Raw genomic sequence first — 13,231 nt, forward strand, 5'->3', positions numbered from 1 at the left:
TTTTTTTCTTTTCTTTTTCTTTCTTTCTTTCTTCTTTTTTTTTTTTTTTTTTTTTTTTTTGAGACGGAGTTTCATTCTTTTTGCCCAGGCTGGAGTGCAATGGCATGATCTTGGCTCACTGCAACCTCCGCCTGGTGGGTTCAAGTGATTCTCCTGCCTCAGCCTCCTGCGTAGCTGGGACTACAGGTGCGCACCATCACACCAGGCTAATTTTTGTATTTTTAGTAGAGGCAGGGTTTCACCATGTTGGCCAGGCTGGTCTTGAACTCCCGACCTCAGGTGATCTGCCCACCTCAGTCTCTGAAAGTGCTGGGATTACAGGCGTGAGTCATGGTGCCCAGCCCATAAATATTATTTATTTAATCCAAGGCTTTGGTAAGTATTGAGCATACTGTACCTGGCTAGATTATGCACTTGGCCAAATATTATTACTAAACTACAGCTACCTTTAGAAAGCCCAACATGGTGCTGTTCTTTTTTTCCTTCAGTTAAACCACTTGAGTGTTAATACTGGACCAGGTTGTCTTATCTCCATCCTCAGACAAGTAAGGATTGGGGACTAACAACCCTACTTTACAGTACCTGAAACAAGCATAAGCGTGTAGTGTCACATGCCCTTTTATTTAGTCACCTGACTTCATTGTGCTTCTCAGCTTCTATAAAAGATTGCTAGCTCTACAAACAGTGAGACTGGTTACTACTCATGATATTAAAACAGAATTTCAGAATCTAGAATATCTGAGATCCCACTTCTTTACATGGAGTACACTTATGATTCACTGCTGCTCAATAGTTACCAAACCTTGGATTAGAAAAATAATATTTATGTCTGGATCATAAATAAGACAAAATGTCTGGGTCTTAGATCAGACATTTGAAATAGGTTTGAAATAGGTTCTAGGAACTCTAAATTATAAAACCTAATTCCATAAACATACCATTATTAAACAAGTCTAGGCTGGGTGTGGTGGCTCATGCTTGTGATCTCAGCCCTTTGGGAAGCCAAGGCGGGTGGATCACCTGAGGTCAGGAGTTCGAGACCAGCCTGGCCAACGTGGTGAAACCCTGTCTCTACTAAAACTACAAAATTAACTAGGTGTGGTGGCAGGCGCCTGTAATTCCAGCTTGTTAGAGGGCTGAGGCAGGAGAATGGCTTGAACCCAGGAGGCAGAGGTTACAGGTTGCAGTGAGATCACACCTCTGCACACCTACCTGGGTAACAAAGCAAAACTCTGTCTCAAAAAAAAAAAAAAAAAGTCTAAATAGTCCTTCAATAAGGGGCCTAAAGCAGTAATGTAGTAAGACAGACATTTTAATTTTGATAGGTTATAAAAAAATTCCAAAATCTTAGAAATTTACAATATGTTCAAAATAGTTTGATTTTTATTACCCAAGTAATTCATACGCTAATATAGACATGACTAAAAAAGAAATTGCAAAAGATCTTACTCCTTATAGTTATATTTTACATAGCAAAGATTCAAAGCCACAAACATGCAATAAGGACCCAAAATGTTTATGGCAAAATGTCAAATCTCACATTAAAAAGTCACGCATGATAATGATTATACAATGAAATCTGCTAGATTAGAGAATCCTAAACCTATTTTTCTAGGTGATGATAGTGTTAAGGACAATTTCTTTAAATGAATACAAGCAGAATAAAATGTATATATCTCATTAGAATTATGTCAAAATGTATGTAATGCTTAGTATAAAAGAAAAGAAGGCTACATCATTTCTTATAAGGTGCATCTTTTTCAGAAAAGTAAGTTATTTCAGATGAAATATTTAATAGGAAGAAAAGGGGAAATAAAATATTCTCCACTAACCCAATGCTGTGTCCAAGCTGCATGTTAAAAGGACATCTCTAACTGTTACCAGAAGATGTAAGAGAGCGGCATGCTTGAAAGTCATTTCTCTTTCATCAATTGTACCTAAGTAAGCAAAAATATATTTTAAAACATAGACTATATATTATAGTTTTAGAATATGTATCAGAATCTGCCTAATAATGGGAGTTAACATTTATTATTGAGTGCTTACTATATGCCAGGCTGTATATAAGTTGCCTGTTTCATTGAATCCATAACAATAATCCTATCAGACAAGTTTATTATGATCCAAATTTTATGAAAAAGGAAATAGTACTAATGAGGTTAAGTAACTGTCCAAGGTCAGTTAGTGAGTAAATGGTAGAGCTGTCATTTAAACTCAGCTAACCTGAGAATTCATGCCCTTGTTGCTTCCAAAGAATATTCAGTTATTTCTACTCCTATTGGGAAAAAGAGTCAACGATTCCCAGATATGAAACAAGAATAAAAATAAATTCATAACTTGCCAACTAGTTAAGATAAAAGTAGAGGATCATAACATGAAGAAATACCTTGAAATGGAGGTAGACACCTACGAATATTCATTTAAAGTTATAACTCAAACAGAAGATAAACTCACAGGGACAGGCTAATTGCCTACTTGTGTTCCATTTAGTTCCAGAGCTTTTTGGATGATAGATTGGATTTTTTTGCATATAAAAGTGAGACCAAGAAGATGGGATTCTAGACTCCCTGCCCCAATTTAACCAGAGAAGCTCTACTTTTCTTTTTCATGTATTGGGATCTCATGAAATATTTATTTGAACAAATAATTCTGCTAAAAATTTGCAAATTGATGATCTATTCAATGAAGATCAAGGCAAATATGTAGTAGGGAATTAAGAGGCAACAGGAAAGCCAGTTATGGGTAGTATATTCAGCCCCTAGAAGGACTTGTGGGAACAAGTCAATCATGACCTGCAAGAGATGAGAATAAGCAGAGAAAACATATTTGGGGAACTGGAAATGCAAAAATGCTTGGAAAATGGAGTACAGACTAGGACACTAGTTTGGGAAATGGTCTGACTTCTTTTAATCTAAGTTTACTTAGTCGTTACTTGTAGGCTTAGTTTTATGTCAATTCCAGGGCCAATGAAAGAATATTAAATATAACAACTATTCACTTGCTTGGGATTAATGCCATATTGTTCCAATTGGATACCCAAAACCATGTCCCTTTTTTGTCTTCCATTATACTTCATACATACTTATGCTGTATATTTTATAATAATCATCGTTCTGCTCAATGATGTTCAAAGCCTTTAGAAGCTCAACCCATATTCAACTAATTTAAAACCTGAGAATTACGGGACTGAAACTATATCCAGAAGACGAGTTTTTATTTTATGTAAGTCTTGTCTTCTTTCATAAAGGCCAGTTTGCTGACAATTGTTCTTTTCTATCCAGTAGAATCATTGCCAGAATGCCAGCTCCCCAAAGTGTTGATCTTGATGCCTTTCTGTGGCTCAGGTATTTCAAGTAGTAAATTATGGATTAACACCTTCCTCTCAGATCAGGTATTCTATCTAAGCAATACTACTGTGACCTCAAGGTTTTGGTGACTAAAATGTTGCTCCCCTCAAAGACTGGGCACTCTATATGGAATAAGATTAGATTCAACTTTCTTTTCATTTGTAAAAGATAGTTAACCTTTAAAAACTATGTAGGACATCTAAGTTTAATGAATTTAGAAAACAGACTTTAAAAATAAATTAAGTAGATTCCAGGTAAGATGGAGTAAGTATACTTCACCCTGTCTCTTCCATTGAATACAACTATAAACACAAAACAGAATACATGAAATAGCTATCTGAAAACTCTGAAAGGTAAACAGTAACAAGTGGACTGGGGAAGGAGATCAGATTTCAAAATGCCACCAAACAAGTGGTGAGTTTCCTATTTTTTCTGCTTCTGGTATTTACTGGCCTACACTAAAGCAGCCCAAGGCCCACAAGTGATTACCACCATGTGGACAGAAAGAGCTCCAAGAGAAGTCCTCATTTTGTCTAATATAGAAAACTAAGTTGATGTTTTTTGCTTTCAGAATTTTCAAAATGTTACTCATTGTCTTTTCATTTATATTATTTATGTCAAAAACTCTCATGTCACCCTTATCTTTGTTCCCTGCATGTGGCATGTGTTTTTTTCCTCTGGTTCCTCCTACAGTTCTCTTTTTATTATTGGTTTTGAGTAATTTGATTATGTGAACCTTCTTTGTGTCTCTTGTATTAAGTGTTCATTGAGATGTTTGCATCTGTGGGTTTGTAGTTTTCATTACGTTTAGAAAGATTTCCGTCATTATTTCTTCAAATATTTTTTCCATTTACTCTCTTTTCTCCTCTTTTGAGAATGCTAATTACAGTATGTTAGGCTACTTTAAGTTGTTCCACAGCCTACTGATGCTCTTTTCTTTTCTTTTTTGTTCTTTCATGCTTTACAGTTTTTGCAGAGTGACTGTTTCTATTGCTATGCTTTCAAGTTAACTAATTTTTTCTTCTGCAATATTTAATCTGCCATTAATCGCATCCACTATATTTTTCATCTCATGCATTGTAGTTTAATCTCTAGAAGTTTGATCTAGGTCTTTTTAAAAGTCTTTAACTTTTCAAGCATACAGAAAACAGTAATAAGAAGTTTCAGTGTCCTTTTCTGGTCATTCTAATGTCTTTGTTGATTCTGGGTTTGTTTTGATTTATTATTCTCATTATGGGTTGTACTTTCCTGCCTCTTTGTATACTTCATGATCTTATTGGATGCTAGACATTATGACTGTTACCTTGTTGGGTATTCTTGTATTCATATCAATCCTCTTGTGCTTTATGATGGGATGCAGCTAAGTTCCTTGGAAGTAGTTTGATCCTTGGGGTGTTGCTTTGTAATTTGTTAGGCAGGTTCAGAGCAGTGCTAAGTCTAGGGATAATTATCCCCTACTACTGAGACGAGATTTTTCTGAGTACTCTCCTTAATCCTCTATGAATTATGAGTTTTTCTAGTCTAGCTGGTGGGAACAGCCATTATTCCTGCCCTGTGTGAATGCAGCATAGTAGTCTCTCTAGTCCTTTCAGATGGTTTGTTTCTCCAACTCCAGGTAGTTTCCTCACATATATTCTTTGTTTGTTTGTTTTTGTTTTTGTTTTGAGATGGAGTCTCACTCTGTCGCCCAGGCTGGAATGCAGTGGCGTGACCTCAGCTCATTGCAACCTCTGCCTTCCAGGTTCAAGTGATTCTCCTGCCTCAGCCTTCCAAGTAGCCAGGATTACAGGTGCCCACCACCACACCAGGCTAATTATTGTATTTTTAGTAGAGACGGGGTTTCACCATGTTGGCCAGGCTGGTCTCGAACTCCTGACCTCAGATGATCCGCCTGCCTCGGCCTCCCAAAGTGCTGGGATTACAGGCATGAGTCACTGCGCCTGGCCACCTCACATATATTCTTTGATCAATCATCTGCTGAATACTCGAGGGAGAGGCTCTGCACAATTCTATACTCTCTGTGTGAAGCTCTCTGCTCTCTAACATTCTATTTTGAACTCTTATCTGTCTTGGTCTCCCTGGACTCTTACCTCCTGTCTCCTCAACTTAAATTGTCCACTAGGCTCTGCCTCAGGTAACTCTCCCTACACCATGGCCTGGCAATTCTTTCAATACAGGTAGCTTGGGTAATGGTAGGGCTCATTTCACTCATTTCGTCTCTGTCAGGAACCACTGTTCTTCATTGCCTGATGTCCAGGGTCTTAAAAACTGGTTTTATGTATTTTGTCTTTGTCTTTTTTGTTGTTATTTCTGGTAGGAGGGTAAATCTAGTCCCTGTTACTCCATCTTGGCAGAAATAAAAAGTCTAGGATTGACTTTAATTAATCTAGTTTTTGACCTCCTTTTTTAGGAGGAGACTGAGTGGTTCATATGCTGACAATAATAAAGTTAGTTTCTGCAATAGGAATCTGTCAAGTAATATATGTCAATTAGGAGCTTCACTAAGAAGTAATGCCAGATGATATTTCTTATCTTTTTCTCTGCTTAGCTGATCCTCCAGTATTGGTTTGGCTGGGTATCATAAGCTGAATTACAGTCATGCCATCATCTATGACTAATTTCTGAACCTTCTATACCCAATTGTACTAATTTGATACAATAATTTCTAAACATCTTTTTAAATAACGTGACTTTTATTTGCACTCACCTTGGTGAACAGCATCACTTACTACTTTTTCTTGTTCCTTTAAGAGAAACCTTGTTTGGTCAAAAATAACAGTGGCAAATTTCCACTTAGCAGTAGGGAGAGTACAGGAGGATACAAGATTTTTTAAGATAGGAGAAGCTGCTGCTTCGAGGAGGCAAAATGCTTGGCACTGGCTATCTGCAAAAGTAAAAGCTTTAATGGCAGTGTTTTAATAAAGATGGTATGCTAATTTTGATAAACCAATTAAATGTTATTTCATGGAAATCTGAACTTCTATCTGAATTATTTTCTGAGTTAAAAATAATGAGATTGTATGAAAACTTATTTTAAGATATTTATTCTAAATAAACTAATAAAACAATCATGGAATTATATAATTTTATGGCTATATATTATTTATTTATTTATTTATTTATTTATTTATTGAGACAGAGTCTTGCTCTGTCACCAGGCTGGAGTATAGAGGCGCCATCTCGGCTCACTGCAACCTCCGCCTCCCGGGTTCAAGCTATTCTCCTGCTTCAGCCTCCTGAGTAGCTGGGACTATAGGCAGGCACCACCATGCCCAGCTAATTTTTGCATTTTTAGTAGCGATGGGGTTTCACCATATTGTCCAGGATGGTCTCTATCTCTTGACCTCATGATCCGCCCACCTTGGCCTCCCAAAGTGCTGGAATTACAGGTATGAGCCACTGCGCCCATCCTATATTATTTATTAGAGAGAGTTTATTCCATAATTAACTTGACATGGCAAATATAAAGACCCATATAAAGAGAACTGCATTTTTTTCTTTGCCATTCTCCACTATTAGCATACAATCTTTAGCCAAACAATGAAAAATTTTTTCCAGTTATCACTAGAATAACATTATTTAAAGATTTGCATAATCATCTAGAGACCAAAAGAATGAAAAGATATTTGAGAACCTGGGTCATATTTCCTTATTGATTTTAATAATGAATCTGATGTTCTTAAGCAGGCTGTTCTTTAGGAGTCAAAGAATACTCTTCTTTATAGCATAACAAAAAAATCAATATAGGAATCAATAGTAACTTATTTACATCACTCTGATAGCAGGTAAGAGAAGAGAGAGAGCATGATTAGCAGTTCATTTCTCGGCAGAAGAGTCCGAGGAGGTACAATTGTTTTGATTGATATAGGGAAGCAGCAGCAGTTTAAATGAAAGAAGAAATAACACTGAGTCGCTTGGGTAAGGCAATGGGGAGAGGCAGGGGCAGTGAACAGGACATTCTAGGTGGGGATATAACTTGAAAGTAGGAGTGGAATGAAGAAATACCTGAAACAAGTGAAGAAAGAGACATGGAAAATGAGGTATGTCCTAGCTATCTAGGAAAGGGCTTTCAAACTAAGCAAATCTGAATGCATTTTAAAAGCATATAACATACCTGACGCTTGAATTTCAATGACATTATCTGTTCCCCTTTCCTGATTTATTTCCTCCAGGGTTTTATTAACATGAACAATAGGACTTTCTTCTTGAAGTGTCAAAGAACATGCTTCTTTATCTTGAAATTCCAATAAAAAATACAAATTTTTGTTGTTCAAGAGGAACTTAATGTTGTTTTACCTTAATTTTGTAAAATATGATCACAGTTGTTAAATTTCTTCATTGAAACACATCAGTATTAAAGTGAACAACTATTCAGTTCAATGAACCTAACACTGCTAGGTAGGAAGATGAATGGTAAAAATGGAAAAAAACTTTGATATCAGATCAGCATTTTGAGCTCAGTTCTGACTCAGTTTCCTCATATGTAAAATATGGACAAATATATCTGCTTTAAATACCAAGTGCAGTTTCTGACACAGAAGGTATGTACCGTTCTATTTAATTTCTCTGTGACTCTCCACATACCTTTTCTTCTACTACTAACCCTCTCCTCTGCCCCAAACCTTCCCTATTTCCATCTTTTTTTAACCAGGCCAATTCTTTTTCTTTTTTTTTTTTTAAGACAGGATCTCCCTCTGTTGCCCAGGCTGGGGTGCATTGGTATGATCAGGGCTCACTGCAGCCTTGACCTCTTGGGCTCAAGCAATCCTCCCACCTCAGCCTCCCAAGTAGCTGGGAGCACAGGCATGCACCACCATCCTGGGCTAATTTATTTTTTAAATTTATTATTATTATTATTATTATTATTATTATAGAGATAGGGTCTCCCTGTGTTGTCCAGGCTGGTCTCAAACTCCTGGGCTCAAGGGATCTGCCTACCCAAAGTGGTGGGATTACAGGCATGAGCTACCACGCCTGACCTGGGCCTAGTCTTATTGCTGTACCCTGCAGGTCTCAGGCATCTTCTATAAAAAGTCATATGTAACTGCCCACCCTACTTCCAGGCCAGCAAAGGGCTCCTCCCTTTGTTTCTTTAGCACTCTGTGAAGACTTCTTTACTGGTACTCGCCACATTGAATTGAAATGATCTATCTGCATATCTGACCTGCTCTGTTATACTGTGAGCTTCTCAAGGTCAGTAACAGCATCATATTTATCTCTAATATGTAATTTAGTGCCAGGCACAAAGTATCTAATAAACGTTAGTTTTCTTTCTGTCCTAGGTATTATAGAGGATTTCTTTTTTCCTAAGTATTACAGAGGATTTACACACAAACACATAAAAATCTAGTTATTTTAACCATATAGTAGTATTATCCATCAGTAATATGATTACAAAACAATTCCAGAAACACATTAACATCTTTAAATACATGGTTAAAAATATAATAATGGACAATATTCTAAACTAGATTAATAATGATATTTTCAAGTAATACTTTCAATTAACCATAAACAATTAGAATAGATATGATCAAATAATATTAATTATTAAACTTTTTGAGGAGGTCTAAGAATTTATAATATTTTTTGCCCCTGAATTAATTGTAAAATAAGACAAAAAGTAAAGTATACACCAAAATATTACTTCTATTACTATTAAAGGCTAAGTTGGGGAATATAATTTAGTTTTAGAGTCAAATGAGCTTGCTAACTAAACACCAGAATTAGACAGAGTTACCCACCCAGTCCTAGGGTATGCTGGACTGGGATAGGATACCCCACTGGGTCCAGGGAGGGTGGGGGAGGTCAGGGGCACTGCCCAGGAGAGAATCATGACATAGAAAAACCAAGGAGAATTCCTGTTCTTCCTGGGCAACCATTCCCACAACTTATGTCCAATTTATTATTTTGACTTTACAATTCAGATCATTCTTTCTGTCCCCTCTAGAGAGATGTATAAAAAGGCAAAGAGGCCAGGAACTTAACACTTAATTGAGGAAACATCAGGAGTACAGAAACATTCCCCCCATAACATTCATGTTCCTTTAATTGTTTAGTAAATGAATGGCTAATTTTTTAAATAAGACAAGATAAAATAATATTTAAAGATTTCAGAATTTTGTGATCTTTCCTATTTTTATTCTTTTTTACATTGTCCTCCTTTCTTGCTGCTTTCCCTCACTTTCTGTTGATAATATACCCTATCATAAGCCATTATCACCACTATGGCAACCAGAAAAAGATGTCAGTGTTAATTTTGGTGTGGATTCCTTTTTTGCACCAAATATAAATAGGATCAGAAAACATGAACAAATCTGAGAATAACAAATCTTTGAAAACTTCCTATTTTTGCATCACATTTATACAATAATTATTTATATTTTGCTTATTTTTATGCAGAAGTGATGCTTCAATTATGGTCCAAATATTGGTTAGAAAAAGCTCAGTTACATACAGAATTGTCATCTGGCAAGGTAAGTTATAAGGTGGCCAAACTATTACATAAAAAGAAACTTTAAGTTGAATATGTAGAAATAGAAAAGATCACAGAATTCTGAAATCTTTAAATATTATTCTGCATTTTACCATGAAAAATGCACTGATTGACACAGTAATATTACTTTTTTAAAAATGACAGCTCACCATAACCTCAAACTCCTGGGCTAAGGCATCTGCCCACCTCAGCCTCCTGAGTAGCTGAGATCACATGTGTGTGCCACCACACTTGGCTAATTTTAGAGATGGGGTCTCATTATGTTGCTCAGGTTGGTGTCAAACTCTTGGCCTCAAACAATCCTCCTGCCTCAGCCTTCCAAAGTTCTGGGATTAGAGGTGTGAGCCCCAGTAATATTACTTTAAGCAGATTTATAAAAGGTTGTCACATCTTTTGGAAAAATAAATATAACCATCATGACATTAAGAACTGAAGATCTTGTGTCTATTAATAGTATATGAGACAGTAAGACCTAACTGTCTCTGAGTCACATAAATATTGTTGTATTCTTTAACTGTGAAATGGGGTAATACTACCTACTTTGATTCCTCAACAAAGTTTCTAAACAGATCAAATATGACAATACATGTAAAAGTGCTTTATAAAGCATAAAGATACCTGTATTTATGATAATATTATTAACCTTATGAAGAAAGAAAGAATAGGATTTATCAAACGAATTGATCATTAGAAAATATTTCTGGTGTTTCTGAGTGTAACAATCTATAAATATCGAAAGTTTCCAATGTCCCTAGTCATTAGGTTGCATCAATGTGTACTGAAATTTAGGAATAAACAATAGCAGCCAATAAATAAATAAATATATTGTTGTATTTATTTCATCAGGGTAACCTATGTCAAACTTTTTCTGGAATGCCTATTTTATTTTTATGGGAAGTAAAATGACATGACATATTATATTACCTTTGATGTGGCTGTAAGCAGTGAATATAAGACAGTTACAACTCAAACAGAAACTGTTAGGTAATGTTAGAAAGAGTAATACACAAATAGGCAGAGAAAATTTTCTTTCAAGTACACATAAAAATATAATTTAAAATACTGAGACAGGACTGATAGCTGAAAGAGAAAAAAGAATGGCAGAATTGACCAACAAAAGTTAGAAATACTATGAATTTCTAAGGCCATGTGGTAGAAAGCAAGTTTTACAAATAGTGGCTTTTGTTACAAATTCAAATGCATTTTAGATTTTTTGAAAATACATATCTGTATCTAAATCATGCCTATATATTCATATCTATCTGTATATAAGAAGTATCAAGAATCAATGATATTTTCCTTGAGTATGAAAAATAATATAATTTTATCTAGAAGAACTTTATCTCCTGGCCTTCTATAATAAATTATGTGCTTAGTCTTTGAGCCTACCATATCTATGGCAAAATATTATTAAATTACCTACCATGTTTTTCATCACTGTTTGTGACTTCAGTCTTTGAGGTGCAAGTCTTATATTTATTTCGCAGCATAATAAAGTCACTCAAAAGGTCCAAATCATTCTCTTGTTTTTTACCATGTTCAAAAGATGTTTTTTTAATTATTGAAGAGGAAGATGATTTAATAGATGGTCCTGTGCAATCAAGTTCAAAGTGATCTTCATTTTCTTTCTTTTGGATTATTCTATTTACTGGTTCTTGGTCATTCTTTGGCTTTTCTTCTTTTGCTGCTCTTTTATCAGAGAAATATTCATCAGAAAAACACAGATCTGGTACTTCTTTTGCCAGAGATGGACTCTTTTGTGGAAGTGATAAACGATCATTTGTAGATTTTTCATCAATAAGTGCAATAGGTGAAGAATGACTTTTATGTTCTAAACATGCTGAAAACAGAAAACAAAAAATACACAAATAACCTCCACACCTAAACGAGTGTTCTATTAGGTATTTGAATAACTTTTAGTTGTGGTTTCTTATTAGTGTAATTTGATCTTTACGAGTACTTTGTTTACTGCTTTGAAAATCAATTTTTGGTCTGAATAAAATAAATTTTTTAAAAGGATCAAAATTTAGCACCCTTTTTCATACTGTAGGAGCTAGTTTACCAAGCAAAGAAGAAATTCCAGTAAAGCCCTTTTGTTGATAGGCTTATGAGTCAGAGCCTTGGAGGTAACAGTTACTCCATGTGTCAAACACTTACCTACCAGGTAAGCCACAGTGGAAAAAAATACTTGCAATACTATAACTGACAAAGGACTGTATCCAAAATATATAAAGAACTCTTATAACTCTATATTTAAAAGGAACCCAATTAAAATTTGGCAAAAGACTTGAACAATAGTTCACATAAGATATGCATATTCTACAAAATAGATGAATCTTGAAAACATGCTAAGTGAAAGAAGCATCACAAAAGGCCACATATTGTATGATTTCATTTATATAAAATGTCCAGAAAAGGCAAATCTATAGAGAGAGAACAGTGGTTCCAGAGCTGAGTAAAAGAGGGAGTGACTACTAACGGGTACAGGATTTCTTTTGGGGATGGTAAAAGTTTTCTAAAATGGTTTGTGGTGATGACTGCACAACTCTGGGCTTATACTAAAAACCATGGAATGGTATACTTTAAATGAGTCAATTGTATGGTATGTGAAATGTATCTTGATAAAGCTGTTACAGGAATACTTCAGAGGTATTGTGGGTTCAGTTCTGGACCATCACAATAAAGTAAATACGTTAAAGTGAGTCACGCAAATGTTTTGATTTCTCAGTACATATAAAATTATATTTACACTATGCTGCAGTGTATTGTGCACAATAGCATTATGTCTAAACAAACAAGTACATACTTTAATTTTAAAATACTTTATTGCCCAAAAATGCTAATGATCATCTGAGCCTTTAGCAAGTCATAAACTTTTTGCTAAGGGTCGGGTGTCTTTGTTTTTTTTCTTTTTGAGACATGGTCTTCCTCTGTAGCCCAGGCTGGAATGCAGTTCCACAATCATAGCTCACTGCAGCCTTCAACTCCTGGGCCCAAGCAATCCTCCCACCAGCCTCTCAAGTAGCTGAGACTACAGGTGCATACCACCGTGCCAGGCTTTTATTTTATTTTATTTTAGGAGAGACAAAGTTTTGCTATGTTGCCCAGGCTGATCTTGAACTCTTGGGCTCAAGTAATCCTCCCACATTGGCCTCCCAAAGTGCTGGAATTACAGGTGTAAGCCACTGTACCCAGCTAGGGGGTCTTGTCTCAATGTTGACAGCTGCTGACTGTCAGAGTGGTGGTTGCTAAAGGTTGGTGTGGCTGTGAAAATTTCTTAAACTAAGACAACAATGAAGTTTGCCACACTAACTGACTTTCCTTTTCACAAAAGATTTCTCTGTAGCATGTGCTGTTTGACAGCATTCACCCAGAGTAGAACTTTCAA

At 35.7% G+C, this 13,231-nt stretch overlaps 1 protein-coding gene across 1 annotated transcript in view; it reads right to left on the reverse strand.

Annotated features, from left to right (window-relative positions):
• SHOC1 (shortage in chiasmata 1) overlaps positions 1-13,231 on the reverse strand; it is a 123,871-nt gene that overhangs the window by 29,789 nt on the left and 80,851 nt on the right. Inside the window, 4 exon segments of the mRNA XM_017855476.1 lie at positions 1,833-1,937; positions 6,055-6,231; positions 7,462-7,581; positions 11,267-11,683. Of these exon segments, the coding sequence (XP_017710965.1) occupies positions 1,833-1,937; positions 6,055-6,231; positions 7,462-7,581; positions 11,267-11,683 (819 nt within the window).

Source organism: Rhinopithecus bieti, unplaced genomic scaffold (assembly GCF_001698545.2).
Source record: "Rhinopithecus bieti isolate Rb0 unplaced genomic scaffold, ASM169854v2 scaffold_41649, whole genome shotgun sequence".
NCBI classification, from domain to species: Eukaryota; Metazoa; Chordata; class Mammalia; order Primates; family Cercopithecidae; genus Rhinopithecus; species Rhinopithecus bieti.